Below are 21630 nucleotides of genomic sequence, written 5' to 3'. Positions count from 1 at the left end.
ATAAGAACAAGTATAATATGTTGTAATGTTGTAAAAAATAAATTATGTGAGATTTAGGAAACAAAGGTTGAAGTTCCTAAACCTAAAGTACTCTAAGAGATCCATCAAGAAAATTTACAATGTAGACATCAAAGAGTAATCTCTTTTACTGTTCTAGAGGGTTTGTGAGTGAGAAACAAATCAAGAATTAATGGTTTGTAATCCCTAAACTTATTTGGTAATAAAATTAAAATATATTTAAAAACTAAATTTATGAAATAAAGAAATCAAGTATCATATAATGATGTAAATAATAATAACAAAAAAATACTATTGAAATTCTCAAAAACTTATGAATTGATTCCAAATAACATATTAAATTATGAAATCGAAAAAAAACAAAACAAACAAATATAACAAAAAAAAAAAAAAAAAACAAAAAAAAAAAAAAAAAAAAAAAAACTAATCCCGCAGCGTAGCGCGGATACCAACCTAATATGTATAACGGATTCATGGTAATTACGTAAAATTTAAGGTTAAGACTTGAGATCATATGTCTCCTTAGATATTAATAGTAGAGAATCTTTTATAACTTTTCTTTTTCTTCCTATTTTCACCATAGGAAGGAAAGTAAAAAATTAAAAATTACTTGTACTAACTCATCCCCAAATAAATCTCCTACTTTGCATATACTTGGTGGATTGAAGTTTCAACGTTAATCAAAAGTGATATGTCTTTAAACAAACAGATTTGAGACTTTAAAAATAACCAAATTCTTTTTTTATGTAATGATTTAGTCTTTAACTATGGAAATTAATTTGGTCCACTGATGGTCCAAAGATTTGTGTGTTTTGTTTTGTCTGTAATTCATTCCACGCGCCAAAAGTGCGTGTCTACTCTTTACACGATGATGAACTCTTTATCATAATATATAAACTTTGGATTTTTATTGAATTTGAGTGGTTTCTTTGGTTGACTTGAATCTCAATAACAGAGGAAGAAAGATCAGAGCTTTCTACAAACCATGGAAGCAGAAGAAAGTACCCAAGATATCATCATCGTCGGAGCTGGAATCTCCGGTCTTGCCACCGCACTTGGGCTCCATAGGTATGCGTGTGTGTCAAAAGTATACGTTATATAGTCCATGTAAGTTAATTAATCGAAGTTGTGGTTACAGACTTGGGATCAGAAGCATAGTGTTGGAATCTTCTGAGAATCTGAGAGCCACAGGGTTTGCAATCTCCTTATATTTCAATGCTTGGAAGGCCATGGAAGCTCTCGGTATCTCTGAGAATGTTCGCAGTCTCGGTGATCGTTTTCAAGGGTAACTAACGATCAAACACTGTTACTATTAATAGAAACTATGAACTTATTTAGTTGACCTTTGATGCAGATGGGTGGTCACACCCATTTCTTCAGGGAATCCTCCTAAAGAAATGTTCTTTCCAGAATCTGAGTATGTATCTTATTATTCTCTCCTCTGGACTATTGACTAAACCAAAGAAGAAGAAACCTTTATTATAACTTTTGTTGAAATGGTTTTGTTAGAGAATATGAGGTTCGTTGCGTACAGAGGAAGTCGTTGTTAGAGGCTCTAGCGGGTGAATTGCCTGATGGGACCATACGGTTCTCATCTAAGCTTGTTCACATCGAATTGTTCGGACATTACAAGATGGTTCATCTCTCTGACGGGACTATACTCAAAACCAAGGTATTAACTACTCAGTCATGACGACTCATGTGTAAAATAGCTAGGCTGGTCATGTAAACGAATTTGTGGTCTTTAAAAGGTTTTGGTGGGGTGTGATGGAGTGAATTCAGTGGTTGGTAAGTGGCTAGGCTTCAAGAATCCGGTTAAAAGTCCCCGGTTCGCAATCCTTGGGCTCACTCATTTCCCGACAGGCCACGGATTAGGGAGAAGGTTCTTTCAGTTTTTTGGAAACGGTATACGTTACGGTTTCATCTCATGTGACAAAAACACTGTCTACTGGTTTCTAACCCACACCTCTACTGAAATAGGTAAATGAAACTTCTTGTAGATATATATCTTTGTTCATATCATTATTGATTCATCTCCTTGGCTTTGTTATAGATAAGAAAAACCGGGAAAAGATCAAACAGTTTGTGGTGACCAAGATCAAAGACTTGCCTGACAACATCAAGAGTATTGCGGAGACAGCTGATCTTGATAGTTTGGTGATGTCTCGACTGAAGTATCGACCCCCTTGGGAACTCCTTTGGGCAAACATTGCAAAAGACAACGTATGTGTTGCAGGGGATGCACTTCACCCAATGACTCCTGATATTGGACAAGGTGGTTCCTCGGCCATGGAGGACGGAGTTATCCTCGCTCGTTGTCTCGGTGAAGCTATGAAAGCTAAGAATCCGAAAGGAGAAACGGAAGATGAGGAAGAGAGTTATAAGCGGATTGAAGATGGTTTGAAGAAGTATGTAAGGGACAGGAAATGGAGAAGCATTGATCTTATAGCTACATCATATACAGTAGGTTTCATACAACAGAGCGGATGGAAGTGGCTGACCTTGTTCAGAGACAAGTTCCTGTCCTCTTTCCTTTCTTGGTTGCTGATGAAAAAGTCTCATTTCAACTGTGGAAGCCTCAGCCATTAATGAGCAAGCAGAATGGGAGTTTTAGTCAAAAGCTTATTATTGCTTCAAGACTATCATCATATAAACTCTCAGTAGAAAGGAAACGATTGATAAAGATACAAAGGCTCATTGGTGAACAAGATAACGTGATGAGAAAATAATGTATTTGACATTTTCTTACAATGAACCATTACATTTTGCAAATTAAAGTATCTCCTAATTTCACCTTCAATTACGAAAAAACAGGATAAATATTTTTTTAAGGATAATATTTTGAAGGATAATTTTCGTAAATATTACTAAAAATGTATTTTTATAATATTTTATTAATTCTTAAAATGTTTTACTAAGTTCGGATTTTTATTATTTAGAGAACTATGACTGTAACCACCGCTACTTAAGTGCCTTGTTTGACTAGCCATCCTCCTCCACCACCTCCACATATTACTTTAATCCATAACAGAACAAAAAAGCAGAGCTTTCTAAGCTTATCGACAAAACCATGGAAGCAGACACCCAAGATATAGTCATCGTCGGAGCTGGAATCTCCGGCCTTGCCACCGCACTTGGACTCCACAGGTGAGTGTGTGTTTGAGAATTGTGAAAGTATCTGCCTTTGAGTTATATAAACAGAGTAATTAAGTTAACCAGGAGTGTTCACAGGCTTGGGATAAGAAGCACGGTGCTTGAATCTTCTGAGAAACTAAGAGCCACAGGATTTGCACTTTCCTTTTATTTCAATGCTTGGAAGGCCCTAGAAGCTCTTGGTATCTCTCAGCATCTTCGAAATCACCATGATCGACTTCAAGGGTAACTAATAATTACTTTTTTTTCATAGCAATTATGTGGCAAAGGAACTTATCTATGATCTTGATGTAGATGGATGGTCGGATCCATCTCTGCTGAGAATCCTCCTAAAGAGATGTTATTACCAGAATCTGAGTATGGTTCTTGTTCTCTGGACTCCACATATGAATGTTATAACAAAAAGAAGAAGACTTTATAACCTTGTCGAAATGGTTTTTGTTAGAGAATATGAGGTTCGATGTGTACATCGGAAGATGTTGTTAGAGGCTTTAGCGGGTGAGTTACCTGAAGGGACCATAAGGTTCTTATCCAAGGTTGTTCATATCGAACTGTCTGGACACTACAAGATTGTTCATCTCTCAGACGGGACTACACTCAAAACCAAGGTAGTTACTACTTGTCCTGTGTGATGTTAACTGAGTTGTGGGTTTTTCTGAACGACATTTAGGTCTTGGTAGGGTGTGATGGAGTGAACTCAGTGGTAGGTAAATGGCTGGGCTTCAAGAGTCCGGCTTCAACTGCCCGGTTAGGAATTCGAGGGCTCGCTCATTTCCCAACAGGCCATGGATTTGAGAAAAGGTTCTTTCAGTTTTATGGTAACGGTGTTCGTTCAGGTTTCGTCCCCTGCGACCAAAATAGTGTCTACTGGTTCCTAACCCACACCTCTACTAGTTTAGGTAAGTGGAACGTTCCTGTAGATCTTGTTCATATCCTCTTTATTATCATTGACTCCTCTCCTTGCGTTTGTCAGCCGAGGAGACAAATCCTGAAAACATTAAACAGTTTGTGCTTAACATGATTAAAGACTTACCTAAATACATCAAGAGTGTTGTGGAGACCACTGATCTTGATAGCATGGTGATGTCCCGGTTAAAGTATCGACCTCCGTGGGAGCTCCTTTGGGCAAACATTGCAAAAGACAACGTATGCGTTGCAGGGGATGCACTTCACCCTATGACCCCTGATATAGGACAAGGTGGTTGCTCAGCCATGGAAGATGGAGTTATCCTTGCTCGTTGTCTCGGTGAAGCTATAAAATTTAAAAATGATCTGATGGGTGAAACAGAAGATGATCAAAACGAGAGTTATAAGAGGATTGAAGTAGGTTTAAAGAAGTATGCAAGAGAAAGGAAATGGAGAAGCATTGATCTTATAATTGCGGCATATACAGTAGGTTTCATACAGCAAAGCAGAGGGAAGTGGATGAACCTGTTCACAGACAGGTTCTTGAGGTCTTTCCTTTCTCGGTTACGGCTGAAAATGTCTCATTTCGATTGCGGAAGCCTTAGCATTAGTTCTCATGAAATGTAATCTTTGCACCAATTCTTTTTTTTTTTTTTTTTAATATATACTAGCTATGGAGCCTTCGGACCGGAAACTCATTCTAGTAAAATATTTATTACAAAAATTCTTTGATTAAATTTATTGGGATTTTAAACTATTTAATAAAAATTTCAAAAAATATAATTTGTTGAAACATTTTTTATATTTTATTTAAAAAATAATCTTACCTTCACATGTGATTAAATAAAAATAATTATCAATTCTACACATATCAAATTAAATAAAATTTTACGATTAAATACTATGATATTACAGTTTATTCAAAAAATATTCTTAAAAAAATAATTTTACCTTCACATGTGATTAAATAAATAATTATCAATGCTACACACATCAAATTAAACGAAGTTTTAAGATTAAATGCTATGAGATTACATTATAGTCGTCTTACTTTGTTCACATTTATTCGTTGTAACCTTTCGTTTCCATCTTTTCGATGTCACCTTTTATCTGTGTCTCTTCGTCGTAACTTTTCATAAAAAAAAGTTTTAAATGAATAAGTTCAATCTATAGTCGTGTCATCTCTTTGCAACCTTACAATCATCTTTTTGTATATTTTATGAACCGCTACAACTTGTGCTCTTGTTGTCAAATATGATATATAAATTATTATATATTTTTTAAAAATGCTAATATTATGAATACATTGTATAAGACACTATAAATTTCCTAAATAATCGTTTAATAAATTACAAATATTAAAAATATTAATTGAGGACCATTCTTAAAATGACATAATGTTTATTTTTTAAAATTCATTTCAATTAATTATTTTAATATTTTTTTAGCATAACTCAAACATAATTCTATTTCTGTTTCCAAAATCAATTTTTACTTCATAAAAGTGAGTATAAATATTACTATTCAAACAGTCAGTAAGAAAATTACCAATCCTCTCAAATTTGAATATAACTTTTTTTTTTTTTTTGTCAACAAGAGATCAGCTCAGACGAGCCAATTGGTAGGGAAATCGTTTACAAACAAAACTTGGTGCGGAGATGTACGCGCTTGGCGTACCAAAGAATCCGCCCTTACATTAGCATTTCTAGGAATTAAAGATAAAGAGAAAGAAGAGAATTCCTCCCTATCAGTTTTGATGTCGTCAAGGTACGCCGAGAACGCTGGCCAGTCGGAAGGGGAAGACACCATCTTCACCAAATCTGAGCAGTCGGTATAGAAAGCCACCTCTCTGAAGTCATGGCCGATCATGCAGCGCATCGCCCAAAGGAACGCTTCAACTTCTGTATGTAATGGAGAGAGGCTTCGCCGAAAATTCTTGGCTCCCAAAAACGGCAACTCTGTCTGGACCGAGGTACAACACCATCCAGCACCTGCATACAAATTCCCTGCTTTCCAAGAGCCATCTATGAAACAACGGTATCCCGAATAGACCAAAGGAAGGGAAGCAGTAGCCACCCTAACTGGTATCTCCGAAACACTTGGGATAATGGGATAGGTCACTTGATCTTCCTCTAGCTGAGCCTGCTGCCACGCTGCAGCTTCTCCCTCTGCTACCCTAACAATATCCTCCGGCCGCTCAATTATATTGTCAAAGACACGTGCATTCCTTCCTTTCCAAATAAACCACATGAGCCAAGGGAAAGCCGCAACATGAGCCCCAGGATTCTGCTGCCCTAAAAAGTGATCAACATTTGCATATACCGATTCTGTCGGAAAGAAATTAGGACCCACCGGCACATGTGCTAGGGCCCAAACCTGACGGGCCGGAGGACACACAAAGATAGCGTAATTTATTGTCTCCATATCCGCACCACATCGTACGCACCGTAAATCACAAGCAATACCCCGTCGTCCCAAATTTGCAAAAACCGAAATACAACCAGATAAAACCTGCCACATAAAATGCTGGATCTTAGGTGGACAACGAGCCCTCCACACGCTAGCGAGTAGGGGGTAATTTCTGGGCCAGAACCAGTGGCCGCAAAAGTCCGAACCACGTCATGACGTGCAGTGATAGCCTGATTTGACTGTATACCGCCCAGTTTTCGTGAAGTGCCAACCGAAAGGATCATCCTTTTGGTTACCACCCAATGGTATAGCCCTTATCAATGCAACATCAAGTGGATCAAAATGCTCATCAAGCATATCCATACGCCAAGTATTAGTTTGTCGATCAATTAAATGATTCATTTGAAGAGAAGGGTCCTGTAACGGGCCCTTACTTAAAGCTGGTCTCGGGAATTGAGCTGGTACCCAAGGGTCAGACCATATAGAGATGGTGTCCCCTGAGCCAACCCGTTTAATAAGCCCTTTTACTTACCAGAGAGCGAGCAGAACAGATACTCCTCCATCCATAGGAGGGAGAGTATGACCTAATCGGATCCAAAGGATGCGTATTCCTATAATACCTACTCTTAAAAACCCTGGCAAACAAAGACTCTGGAACGTCTATCAGACGCCATAGTTGCTTGGCCAGTAATGCCGAATTAAAGTCATCCACATTCCTATAACCCAGACCACCCAACTGTTTGCTGACACATAATTTCTCCCAGGCCAGCCAATGCATGCCCCCTGTCTGACCATTAGTATTCCACCAAAAATTTGCCACCGCACTGGTAAGCTTGGATGTAATTGTTTTTGGTAATCTAAAACAAGACATCACAAACGTTGGAACAGCAGTAGCAACAGATTTAATCATCACTTCCCTTCCCCCTTTTGAAAGCAAATTTGCAGTCCAACCATTCGTCCGACTTTGAATCCGCTCACGAACAAAAGAGAATACCTTGGTTTTAGCCCCACCCAAACTTTCGGGTAAACCTAAATATGACCCCATACCTCCCAGAGCTGTGAGCCCGAGAACATCCTGGAGCTCAGTTTTTGTATGGTCATCAATCTTGTGCCCAAACTGTACCGAGGATTTTGAGAAATTTATTTGTTGACCCGAAACAAACTCGTACTGTTTTAAAATATCTAAAATAACCCGACATTGTCCTCTGTCCGCCTTACAGAAAAAATGACTATCATCGGCAAACAACAAATGCGTAATAGGCGGGCATTTGTTCGCCACTTTTATCCCTGTAATAAGCTTATCCCTCTCTGCTTTCCGTATATTAGCAATCAAAGCCTCTGTGCATAAGATAAACAAATAAGGAGACAGAGGATCACCTTGTCGCAACCCCCTTTGTGGAACTATCAAACCATTCGGCTGACCATTAATAAGAACCCTATATTGTACCGAAGTGACACAAAACATTATCCATGAAACCCATGACTCTGCAAAACCCATCTTCCGTAACAAAGCTGCCACAAAATCCCTCTCAACCCTATCGTAAGCCTTACTCATGTCTGTTTTGATGGCCATAAATTTCCCCTTACAAGACGGATTTGTACGTAAGCCATGAAACATCTCTTGAGCAATAAGAATATTATCTGAGATCAGCCGACCTGGAACGAAAGCCGATTGCGTCTCAGAGATAAGACCAGGTAAAACCCTCTTAAGCCTCTGACATAAAATCTTAGAAATGATCTTATATCCAACGTTGCACAAACTAATCAGACGTAATTCTGCCATTCGAGTAGGCTTGGCCACCTTTGGAATAAGGCAAATATGAGTTCGATTTAGGTCCTTATCAAAAACTCCCTCCACCAAAAAACCATTAACCAAAGTCACAAGGTCCGTCTTAACTATACTCCATGCTTTTTGGAAAAACAAAGCTGTCATCCCGTCCGGCCCAGGGGCTTTATCCGGATGCATCATAAACAAAGCGGACTTGACCTCTGCCTCCTTAGCGGGTCTTGTCAACTGGTCATTATCCTCGACTGTAATAATCGTATTGACCTCCCTTAGGACCTCCTCAAAATTATCCGGGTTTGTTGAAGTAAACAAATCCTCAGAATATGATACCGCCGTATTACAAATATCCACATCCTCAGTTGACCAGGTGTCATCCTTATTAAACAAACCAGTGATCCGATTACGAGCCCGTCTCTGTTTTGTTAAGGCATAAAAATATTTGGAATTTTTATCCCCCAATCTCATCCATTTACTCCGACTCTTTTGATACCAATAAATCTCCTCATCCCCATACGCCTGACGTAAACGATTCTGTAAATCCGAGATTGTGGAAGGGGGAATTGAATCATCCACCAGAGCTACCTCCAACTGCCGCTTTAAATCATCAATGGTTTCCCTACCGTATGGGACTTGTGATTTACGCCACTGAGAAATCGCCTTCCAACAATTCCCAATTTTTTGTACGAACGTATTTGAATCCTGGACCAAATCTCCGTCCCACCCTGATGCAATCGCATCCATTAGTCCCCCCTTACCAATCCAGCCGCGGTCAAACATAAAACTCCTTTTCCCCCGTGGCCTTTTTGCCCCAACACTAACCACTAGGGGCTTGTGATCAGAGGCAATCATTGGTAAGTACTCCGTCACAGTGTCCGGGAACAAATCATGCCAGTCCTCATTCCCTAAAGCCCTATCCAACCGACAGCGAATAGGCTTTTTATCGCGCCAACCCCTCCAAGACAAACAATCACCAAGATAGGGAAACTCCAAAAAACCACAGTCCTGAATCATTCCATTAAAAGAAAGAAACGAGGAAGGATGGCGTAATTTCCCACCACGCTTTTCATGATTACCTGTTAGCTCGTTAAAGTCACCAACTACAAACCAAGGGGTGGACCGAGTTGAACTAATTCTTAAGAGACGTTCCCAAACCAAATCTCGATTCTTAGGGACAGGATCACCATAAACAAAAGTTAAATGTATTATCTGACCTTTGAAAACCGCTTCAATGTCAATTAATCTGTTTGATTCAAACAAAATTGAGACCTGAAAATCACCTTGATTATAAAATAGAGCCATACCACCACTACACCCGATAGGATCAATTATTTTTAAAATTTTATATCCAAAATGACCAACAAACTTTTCCAAAATAGAAGTAGGTTGTTTAGTCTCCATGAGGAATAAAAAGTCTGGCCGATGTTTGGTCCATAGATCCCGAAGATTACCAATTGTGGCCTTATTACCCAGGCCTTGACAATTCCAACTCACAATATTCATAAAATAAAATTAAAAGTTAGGGGAATAAAAAACCCCAAGTTCACCTCCTCCCACCCTTGAGCAGATGAAAAAATAACAAACTCAACACCCGTTTGCACAAAACCCATTATTGCAATGTATCCCAAAAAACCCAGAGGACTACAAATATGATAGGAAAGCAGAAAAAGATTGTATTCAAAAAATAAGGCAGCAAACCACCTAAAATACATGGGACAGCCGTAGTCCAACAGACCAACAATTACTAACAATAAATAAAACTCCCGGTACCAAGGCAAGACAAATATAACAACCTCCCGGCAACAAGAGGCCTTACCAATAGAATAGAAAAACAAAAAACCCTTGTAAAAAGATAACAATCTCAGCCGGCCCAATATGATCCCAGTAAGCGGCCTCCTTCGGTCAACCATAAACAAAATCTGAACGAAACCATCAAAAATCCATCGATGAAACCAGAATAAGAGAGAAGCGGAGAACCAAGATAAGGGCGAGCAATGATGTATTATTACTTGCAGAAAAAAGATACATTGGGTACAACCCAAAATAGAACAAACCAAAATCACAAAGAAAAACCAGAACATAAAACAACTACAACCATACGGAACATCCGTAGATAACTTATTCCCTAAGAACAAACGCTGAGAAATCAAATAAAACAAAGAAGACCAAACCAAAGGTTGCTTCCGGAGAAAAAACCAAAAGACATAGCCCGCATCCTCATCCCCTTGCCGCCCTATACTGACTAAACACATTAATCAACTGCTGGGTTTGGAGGCTTTCCTCCTTGGTGAGAACCGAGTTTCCCATTCAGTCCAACACCTTTTGCTACAGCCTTCTTCCTCGGAGAGGTTAGAGAAAACAAGTTCCGCTTCTTTGTGCTAGCACCTGGGAGAGCACCCTTTTGCTTGACCACTTTGGCCCGTGAAGGATGTATTGTTCCCCCTATTTCCTCACCCTGTGACTTATCCTCCGAGACACCTTCCACAACATCACTAACCGTTTCCATAACCGCTTGATCAGAGAGATCCCCTTCAATGGTGCTCTCCTCCGCAACCTGCTCATCCGTAAGGAGAGAGTCCTCCTGGGAAATGTCTCCTGACGCCAAACCTTGCTCCTCCATGATAGTATCCATAAAACTCAAAGTGTGGTCTTCCTTAGTAGGAAACTCCTGACCCAGCAAGTTACTAAGATCATCAGAGAAAAGCACCTCTTGCTGCGACAGTGCCAGTGAACCTGAAACTGTTACACTTGCGTCAGCAGGAAACAGAGTCTTACATACCCTCTTGTCCGCACCTTGTGCAAGAACCGACATTGACTCCACAGAAGGAGCCCCCGTAGCCACCGTCTCCTCCAAACTAGGACCCAAGAAATCATCCAGCATCTTCTGCTCCTCAGCAGTAAAGTTGTGTCTCACATCACTTGTACCAGATTGGACTTGATCATTCCCCGAGATAGGGACCTGTGAGGTTGAAACAGGACCAGAAACCATAGGAGTTTTCTTCTTCACGAACCTCTCATCTGCCTGCGCACCCCTTTTATTCTTCCACCACTTACCGCCGAAACCCTGAGCCGCCCGATGATTAACCGCCTGAGAACCAGCACCACGGCCATTCCCACTAGCAGAACCTTGATGAGGCACCCCTAAATTAGCACCACCCAACCCCGAAGCATTACCACTAGGCAAGCCATTCACCATCGCACCCTTATAGCTCTGAAGTTTGTCCTCTGGCCGAGGTTCAGAGTTATCTTCCAGCCGCTGTTTCCCCTTGTCACCAAATAGTGGGCAGCGGGATATGTCATGACATAGACTGTAGCAACGCCGGCAATACCCTAATAGACGTTCATACCTCAGAGATATTGTCGTCTCCTCTCCACTATGAAACTCAATGGTGGCATCAAAGATCAAAGGCTTGAAGCCATCCAGCAGAATCTTCACCCGTCCATTATCCAAGTCAACCTCCTCTACCTCTCCCAAGTCAGCACCGATAGTACGAAAGGTCTCATCTGCCCAAGAATGCAGAGGGACACCCATCACACGAACCCAAAACTTGATGTGATAAGGGTATCGCGGATCCACCACCGGCTCCCATCTGACCAAGGAGAGCATCCAATGATAGAAATGATAGGGCTCCATCTTCTGGACCTCCTGAATATCATCCTCGTGATCAAAATCGAACTGAAACCGTCCCAAACCCAAATCAGCTCCAATAACCCTCTCCTCCATCTTCCAAATCCGCGGTAGCATAAACAACAATGCTTTCATATCTTGCATCACTGGATTCATGCATCTACCAATCAACGTTTTAGCATAGCCCTCAATCAATGCCGTATTATCAAATTGTGGAACCTTAATCTTCAGCTTACCCCCTGACCCAGAAGAACTCCCTTTCGCACCCTGAAGTAGCAAAGCACTCTGAGACATCACTCGCAGTGGTAAAAAACACCGTGATAAACACCCAAAACAAGAGAAAGAACAACCCCGGTAATCACACTCAAAAGGAACGCAAAAGAAACTTAGTAGAAAAGCTTGTTGGAAGAAAACAGAATGAGGAATAAGCACAGACCATGGAAAGTATTTATAATCAGGCTCGAAAGACCAATCCGAACTGACACTTAATGTCGGAGCCACAAAAGGAGAAGAAATCTCCATCCCGTAAGAACCGCTACCCAGATATCCAGAATCTCGACCCTGAATTAACGCCCATGATAAACCATAATCAAAAGCTTGAAAAACCAAGAGATTCCCTGAAGCATTATCTCCGAATCCCTGGGTCAACGCCCTCTCACTCCAACCAGTCAAGATCCAAAACAATTCAATCAACCCGATATCCACGCCAAAAAAACGCAAACCAGAAGAGGGATTAATGACTGATCGCTCTTCCTTGAATCCTCCCTGTGAATCCAAAGAGGAATCTGGAGACAACTGGTAAAGCCCCAAAAAGAGAAATCCAAATCCCGCAGATCTCCATCGCAAATAGAAAAGATTATTATCCAGCAACACAGAATCAAACAACCAAGATCTCAAGACGAAATCCACCCTCATCAAACCCAATCAAAACCGAAACAAAAACCAAATCCCACCCTAGAAACCGATCGCCATAGCTATGAGAAAAAGATTTTCTCGAGAGAACTTTTTTTTTAGAACACTAAACAGTTCAAATTTGAATACAACTTAACAGGAAATTATCATTTATTTTATTTATTTGAATCAAAGCTCAGTTATAAATAAATAAATAAATAAATAATGTAATAAATATTAAAAGGAAACAATAATAGTTAGAATTTTTTTTTTTGTCAAACATTGGGCCAAAACAGGCCGGCCCATTAGTCAAATCTCTACATTCGTAGGGGGCAGGATTTGATCCCTGGTGTAATGGTGCCTTGTGCATTAAGGACTTCCATCTTTTAATAAACTGAATATTCCCAACATTAGAAAATATAAATATTTTATTTTTGTTTTCACTTTGATATTTCATAATCAGATTTTTTTTTAAAAAAATAGAAATATAAAAATCCATATTGTTTTCTATAATACAATTAGTTTTCTAATCAAAAAGCATGAGAATAGACAAATATATACGAACCAATATGCTCTCATTTTTGAAGAACCAACTTGAACCACACTTTTAAACAGCTAAAAACAAACATTTTGGTTTGGATTCATACCGATAGAATAATAACCCTCTAAGAAGCATATAGTTAAAGAGAGTATCTTAAGATTACTTAAACGATAACAAAAAATTATTTAAATATATTTTGGTTTTGTAGACACAAACATAGATATCAAATTTACCAAAAAAATTGCAACGGTTCATGAAATAAATCAAAAGTTTTAATGGTTCATCAAATAAACGAAATTTGTCGTGGTGTGATTAAAAAGTTGCAACAATTCATTTAAATATATTTTAGTTATTTTAAACTAAGAAATAATAATTTATACATGAAAAGTTCATCCAAGTGATATGATCTTAAATATTAAATATACTAATGTTGTAATGGTTCAATTAAACGGCTAAATGTATTTTAATAAATTAAAATTAATTATTTATGAAGATGCATATTTTGAGACTGAATATAATTAAATATTACAACGATTCACAAAATATATCAAACTGCAATAGATTTCTCATAGTGATGAGACTTCACTTCTAACAAATTCTCTTTTAACTAATACAAATATAAAGAAAATTTGAATACAATGATGAGAAGTCATTTATATATAGATTTCTAAAGATGCAAACATTTGAATAGACACAACTGTTTGTAAGAGACACAACTTTAATTTAACAGACACAACTTTTGAGTGAGACGCAACCATTGTAATTTTCTTTCAAAAAAAAAAAATAAAATAATAATATTTCACGAAAAGGTACGACATAAAATTACAACTGTTGTTGGTATTTATTCAGATTGTTATTATTATATAGATTAATAGTGAAAGAAGTTTTCTCTTTGTGCCTACAGTTTCAATAACCTGTTAAAATGTGCATATCGCCTCAGTTATAGCTTCAACTTCAACATTAGTGCGGCAATCTGCCTCCTTGGTGAACTGATCTGTGACTTGGATTGGGCCAGCCTCAATGTCTAAGACTTTTTCGACTTAGGTTACTGATTTGGCAGTGATGTCAACAGTTGGGGGTTCCTGTTGGTTAGTAATTGGTGAAACCAAAACTGTTGCAGTAGCTAAACTCTCATTAACATGAGTGACAACCTCGTTGGACAAGGTAAGATCCCGAAACCAGACTATTGTGTCCGGTTCAAAGCCAGAGTTGAAACCAACCCTGCCATTAATGCTTCCAACGAGGGTCACTGGAAGTTCAGCCTCAGACTATTTTTGAGTCTGACGTTCTTAGAACAGAGCTTACTCTGCCTTCCATCTTCCACCTACGCGCGGTAGAAGCAGAGAGGATACACTTCTCCTTTCTCTCTTCCGGGGGGCGGGGGGGTACCAGTATCGTTACCTCGAACCATGGTGGGACTTCAATATCATGCTGAGTCATCACCACTTTAGACCAATTCTCATGAACTTTAACCTATAATCCAATGTTGGAGGAGTTTCCTTTGAGACAAATTGGTGAGTCAAATTTGAATGAAGTACGCAAAACTAAGGAACTAAGGTACTTGAGCAGACTGATATGGAACCGTAAAGGAAGTTAAAAATATATATATATACATATATATATATATATATGTGCTTGGAATATATATGAAGAACTGATCATTGATAAATATTTTTTATTGATGAATAATTTTAATTGATAAAGTAGATTACAATGTGATTAATATTTCAAAGGGATTTTTGCCCATTCTACCACATTTGATATAAAACTTTTCATTTCTACCACAAACATAAACTCCTTTTCCTTTCTACCACAAGTGGTACTATAAAATTCGAAACTACCCTTCTATTTAGTAGATGAAAATTTGTGTTATTTGTTTTTATTTAAATGGTTATATACACAAAATAAAATAAAATGAAAAAGAAGAGACCCTGCAGCCGATAGTACAATATGTCTGACTTCACATTTAATACAAGTATGACAAAGTGTGTAACTATATATTTATATATTTATAATTTTTTTAATTGGTTTACCAAATAATTAACTATATATATAGTAGACAAAATATAAGTTGTGGACAATATTTATACTGCAAACAATAATTATATTTGACTTAAGTTTGTCCACCACCACTAAATTAGTGTGTCATAGACTAATAAACAATAGACATTACTTATAAGTTGTCCATTTAAATATATGTATATATATTTATAATACTTTAAAATTATAAATAATGCATAGTAAAAAATAATATTTAAAGTAGATAAAATATATATTTTTTGTAGACAAGATTCTAGATAGTAGACAAAAATATTACAGTGGACAACAAATGTCATGGACCAAAAATAAAATAATGTTAATCAATTAACATGATGGACAAAAAATAAAGTTTAAATTTGTCCACAAACGAAGCTAATATAATAAAAAGCATGAGACAAATGTGACTAAGAAACCTTTTTCTTCCTCGTAGTGGACTCCAAATCTACATTTATCTTCTTTACATAAATTTTAAAAGTAGAAGCAAAACCCAAAAAATTAAAAAAAAATTAATTTAAATGAGATCTTCACCTACCCCATTCACGTAGAATCCAGTTCCTCTTCTTCCACCATTTTGCTCTACTGATTAATTGAAACTGATATTTTCTCTTTTTCTCTTCTAAGGTGGTATTTTAGTTGTTTGATTTTAGATGATTTTTCTAAAAGGTTCAACAAACTCTGATACAAAGAAAGAGATGGATAAGAAGATAAAGACTCTCACAATTATTTAATCAGTTAAAAAAAAAAAGAATCTCGAATATACAATTATTTACATATTTTTTTTCTCTCAGTTACACTTTAATTTAAAATCACGTGACTTGTTTGATTTAGAAGAAGATAAATAGTTCAAGGTTATTTTGTTCTTTAGTGTGATCTCTTGTGGTACCCGGGAAAACAATCAAAGCAATGTGGTAGATTTCATAAGTTTTGCTACAGTGTATGGTATTATTGTTAGAAAACTCTATTTCAAACATTCACATCTGTGAAGGCGTTCGTTGCAGAATCCTCCCTTACGACCGGGACATTTGAAGTAACAATCGATGTCCCTCTTGCAACTTAGAGCCTTGCCCACTTTGTCACCGATTATGTACTCTGGACTTGCCGCAGCAGCTTCAAAACTAGCATCAACTTCGGTTAGATGTCTTGCTTGTGCTCCAAGATCTTCTCATCCATCATTTGCATAAAACAAAATGGCTTTAAAGGTTAAACTCTTCATCTAGAAACAAAAGTTAAAAATTCTAATAACCAATACTTAAAAATGTACTTTTTGTTTCTGTCACTTGTACACAAAAAAAAACATCTTTACAATGCACCTGCTGACAAAAGAAAAGGCAAAATAAATAAAAAACTTACTAGATGTGATTACCAAAATGAAAACCAAGACTGAGAGCTTGAGAGAAGTGTTCTTCATTTTCAAATTTGCTTTGGTTTTTTTAACTTCAAAACTTCGAGCCTCGTTAAAGTTTACTATGTGTCCCTAGGATCAGCCGTACGTTTATAATGTGGTAAACTATAAAATCTAGAACAATTAGTCAAAACTTAAAACATTATTACTCAAATTGGGTCCTTTGTTTTTTTTGACTAGAAAATCATACCATATTTCAAGATTTAGATAACACATAATAAAAAAAATATTGACTAGAAAAGTATACCATAAAAATTGAAATTTTTATGGTATGCCGGTTAGCAGAACTCATCAACCGGAGTATGCCGGTTAGCAGAACTCATCAACCGGATAGATTAATATGGCATTATACTAAATCTGGGAAATATTCCGTCAAATCAGGTTACCGGTTAGCCCGGGAATTGATTATGGATGTAGAGTATGGGCCGACGTGTACGGCTTTGCGGGCCCAATCGTGGAAACTTGATGTCCCTTCCAAGATCCAACACTTTTTTGGCAGATTGGTTCGGGTACTCTTCCTGTGTTAGAGCGTCTCGCACATCGGGGTGTTCGTTGTGACACCGTGTGTAAGAGATGCGGTACTGCAGTGGAAACTATAAACCACACGCTCTTTGAGTGCCCTAGGTCTCGACGTATTTGGGAGTTGTCCCCTATCCGGATGGTCCCGGGGGGTTTTCCATACACCTCGATTTATGCAAATTTAGATTTTATTTTTTGGCGGGCGTCTTCGCAATCCGGGGTCTCGGATATAGGCATTCAACTACCTTGGATTATTTGGTCAATTTGGAAAGATAGGAATAAAAAGGTTTTCCAGGGTATTGAGGTAGAGCCTCTTGAGATTTTGAATCAAGCAGCTACNACACCGTGTGTAAGAGATGCGGTACTGCAGTGGAAACTATAAACCACACGCTCTTTGAGTGCCCTAGGTCTCGACGTATTTGGGAGTTGTCCCCTATCCGGATGGTCCCGGGAGGTTTTCCATACACCTCGATTTATGCAAATTTAGATTTTATTTTTTGGCGGGCGTCTTCGCAATCTGGGGTCTCGGATATAGGCATTCAACTACCTTGGATTATTTGGTCAATTTGGAAAGATAGGAATAAAAAGGTTTTCCAGGGTATTGAGGTAGAGCCTCTTGAGATTTTGAATCAAGCGGCTACGGATAAATTATTGTGGGAGGAGGCCAAGTCTTACTCAGTGAATTATCTGGATCCTCCGTCTTGTTTGGAGGATAGGGGTTCCTCTCCCCGATGCCAATTTGATGGTTCTTGGAAAGGTACAGATCCCTACCAGGGTTTGGGCTGGTGGTGCTGCAATGGAGAGATTAAAACGATCCTGTTGGGAGCACGGAGTCACCGTCGGAGTATATCCCCTCTACATGCAGAATTACAAGCGCTGATCTGGGCTATGGAGTCTTTACTGGTGGCTGGAGTCGATTGTCAGGCTTTTGAGACGGATAGTGTAGAGCTATTGGCGATGGTGCAGACGCCGGAAGACTGGCTGGCTTTTTCCAATCTGTTGGAGGATTTCTCCCTGCTTCGTAGTTTCTATACCTCCTTCAGCCTCACCAGGATTCCACTTCAGCCTCACCATGATTCCACGAGACGCCAATGTCAGAGCCGACTGTCTAGCTCGATTTTCATGACCTCTACCTTCAGAATCTACCTTTGTAAACTCGTATCCTCCTGTTTGGGCAACCAATCGTGGAGTTCTATTTTAATTATTATGATTTGGTTGAAAAAAAAAAATTGAAATTTTATACTCAAAACACAATATAAAAAGAATGCAGATAGAAACCTCTAAATGGTGACTTTAATCTTGGCTAAAATTGTGATAAATTCAGTGAAATAGGTTGATGAAATATATATATAAAATATATTTATTTTTATTGAAATATTTAGACCCGCAGTCGTATCCGTCCAACACACTTTACTTTAATTAATAAGTCTAAATGTGGATACTAATTAACATGTGATTCATCGCGGTACAAAACTTTTTTGTTTAACACTTTACTTTATTTTAATAAGTCTAAACAAAACTTTTTTGTTTAAAACATAACTTATAATTTCAATGTTATACTATATTTTAGAAAATAAAATATGATCATATATTTTGTTATTTAATGTCATTTACGTTTAATATATCCTGAAAACCATTACAATAGAAAAAGTGATAACCAATAAAAATTAATTAATTATGTAAAATCCTAGTGCTTTGCAAAACAAAAACACAAAGTACATGACCCGTTTTTAAAAAGGGGATCTTTTGATCAAGATTCAATTAAGTATATGATAAAAAGTTAAATTAAATGACATGTTTTAAAAAAATGATCTAAGTACAATATTTTTGGAAACCATATTTTTGACTTATTTCAACACTTAATAATTTTGGTCTAAGTTTAAATTAAATACTAATATTTAAATATAGTTTAATTTAGGATCTCAAAGGTAAAACAATTTAATATGATCTAGCTACAGCCAACAACAATTTACGGTGACATTGGTTACATGTTTTTTTTTTCTCACTGGATTAGTATTGACTAAGGATTGAAAGGGTTAGATGGCTTGTGGAAAGCCTCGGCTTTTGAGAAGCCGCTATCTGTACAATTACCAAAAGACTCCACCATATTCTAATCCTCTAAGATACATGTTATAGACTTATAGTAGTCATGATCTTTACAGAAGAACCAAACGAATCAATATACTGGTTAAAAAGGACACTCTTGATACAGAGGATTGAACTGGGGCATGTTATAAGATTAAAAATCCTAAGTTACATGTTATAACCATCTAATTTATAATATTAAATATAATATTATTTATTATATTTTGTGCTGGGGCAAAAGAAAAATCAACCTAACAGAGACGTAAAGTCCCGTAAAAGTCACTCCAAATTTGTCTCATATCATCATCACCAATGGTTTATTTGAAGAAAACACAAATTACATGACCCGTTTAAGAAGAAGCGGATGTTCACGCCTCTTCACACAGTATTGTCTTCTCTTCCATTACCTGAACATTTCGTTTTGCAGAAGCGTGCAACTTCTCAATCACAAGCGGGGCTAAGAACGGAGACACGCATAGCTGCTCTCGTCCACTTTGTGCCTTCTCTTCCTCTACCTGAACCTGCAACATCTCTATCACAAACTGAGTTAAGAGCAGAGACGCGCAAAGCTACTCTTGTCCACTCTGTGCCTTCCCATCCTGTAACTGAACATTGCATTTTGCAGAAGCCTGCAGTTTCACAGCCACAAACTGAACTGAGAGACTTAATTGCGTTTACTCACGAAACAACTCATGCTCCCGCCGTGGAACCTGAGACCTGTCCTGATTTCACCTCCGTAGACAAACCAGCGATAGTCACAACCAGAAAAGCTTCAGCTCCAAGGAGATCGCTGCAAGATTGTAGAGCCATTTCACGTTCATATACTTGAGCATACTTAATTGTAGAGATAATAAAAAAAAAGGGGGACTCATATGTTCATATACTTCAGCCCATAAAATTGTAACAATATACTTGGCTGAAATTAGACTAACCTTGCCCATTCTTTTTTTTTGTCTGCTTCAAACATGTCAATAACATATGAACTGTTTCATAATCGATTTCTCTTTGTCGATCCTGCAATTTATCAAACCAAAATTTGCAATTTTGTTGGCCAAAAACCTGCAATGTATAACTCAAAAAAATCAAAAGCTACAAATTAGTTTACCAAACCCTGCAATTATAAATCAGAAAAATTTATACTCAAACCAAAATCTGAAAATTCATTCACCAAAACCTTCGATATATAACTTAGACAACCAACTCCTGCAATTTCTCAATGTAGTTAGCTTTGTAGACTTGTCTGTTGGGTTTCTTATAGTTCTCCGTCACGAACTCCAAGCAATATCATATCATCAACCAACTAAATCGTCAAGAAGCAGAAATAACACCATAGACCCTCTGAGTTAAACATCCAATTAGTCGTTCTACAAAGACAGAAAGGAACGGTCTAATTGCTGGACCCGCGGTCTGAGATCTTGGTTTGAACCCGCGGTTTCAACATCGTATAGTTGTTTCTTCTGTAGGTCTAACTGCTGGACCAGTTTCTGATTCTGAAGCTGTCGAACGGCGGCATCAACCTGAGAAAAAAAAAAAAAAAATCAGAAGTAAACAACATGCACCAAAGAAACGCATTCTTACTGTCTTACATAATCCTTATCTGCATCATTCTCACACTTCAACTATACACAAAACATTCACACAACAACTTACATAATCTCCATAAGCTAGCTTCTTTTCCTTGAAATCCAAATCCAATTTCTTCCAATTAGCTTCGGGGACATCTTCTTCTTCTTCATCATCGGAGACATCTTCTTCTTCCTCCTCTTCTTTTCTTCTGTGGGTGGCGATCGAGAGGGGAGATAAACAAATAATAATATTAGGTCAAATTTAAATTCTCTTTTGGAAGAAGAAAGAACAGGATCCACGTCCTTTTAAAACGGGTATGGTAAAACGCGCGGATTTTATACAAAACGGGTCGGGTAATCGATTTTGTTTTTCCTTTCTGACCATTTTATCCTTTTTAATCATATATATAAAAGTAGAGTTTCAGTCTTTCCTTATTGGTCCATTTGGCAATGCAATTTTAACAAAAAAAAAATTATATTAAAACATAAATTTAAAACAATTAATTTTCATATTTAACTCACATAATATAAAACTGAAATCTTTATAGATTCTCCCCATAAATTATGCATTAACTTTATTTCTCCACTAAGTTGTATTAATCAATTGTATTAAAACAAAACAATAAATTAGAATTGTAACTCTCATTTTTCTAAATGTAATTTTTCATCATTTCTCTTCCTATAAATACT

General features: G+C 37.5%; 2 protein-coding genes and 1 long non-coding RNA gene across 3 annotated transcripts; 2 read left to right on the top strand and 1 right to left on the bottom strand.

The window, feature by feature from the left end:
• On the top strand, nt 945-2813 carry LOC104747000 (FAD-dependent urate hydroxylase-like). Its single transcript, XM_010468562.2, has 6 exons — nt 945-1086; nt 1157-1303; nt 1373-1435; nt 1528-1690; nt 1770-1998; nt 2072-2813. The coding sequence occupies exons 1-6, from the start codon at nt 1004-1006 to the stop codon at nt 2605-2607; spliced, it is 1221 nt and encodes a 406-aa protein (XP_010466864.1). The 5' UTR covers nt 945-1003; the 3' UTR covers nt 2608-2813.
• Nucleotides 3000-4812, top strand: LOC104746999 (FAD-dependent urate hydroxylase-like). Its single transcript, XM_010468561.2, has 6 exons — nt 3000-3165; nt 3250-3396; nt 3466-3528; nt 3617-3779; nt 3842-4070; nt 4145-4812. The coding sequence occupies exons 1-6, from the start codon at nt 3089-3091 to the stop codon at nt 4702-4704; spliced, it is 1239 nt and encodes a 412-aa protein (XP_010466863.1). The 5' UTR covers nt 3000-3088; the 3' UTR covers nt 4705-4812.
• LOC104746998 lies at nt 19621-21218 on the bottom strand. Its single transcript, XR_761066.2, has 3 exons — nt 21026-21218; nt 20308-20892; nt 19621-20165 (listed from the first exon to the last, which is right to left on the bottom strand). It is a non-coding gene; the product is annotated as an uncharacterized LOC104746998 (long non-coding RNA).

The sequence above is a fragment of the Camelina sativa genome, chromosome 15, assembly GCF_000633955.1.
Source record: "Camelina sativa cultivar DH55 chromosome 15, Cs, whole genome shotgun sequence".
NCBI lineage: Eukaryota > Viridiplantae > Streptophyta > Magnoliopsida > Brassicales > Brassicaceae > Camelina > Camelina sativa.
The sequence above is the reverse complement of the archived record's forward strand: the minus strand, read 5'-3'. Positions and strand labels throughout refer to the sequence as shown.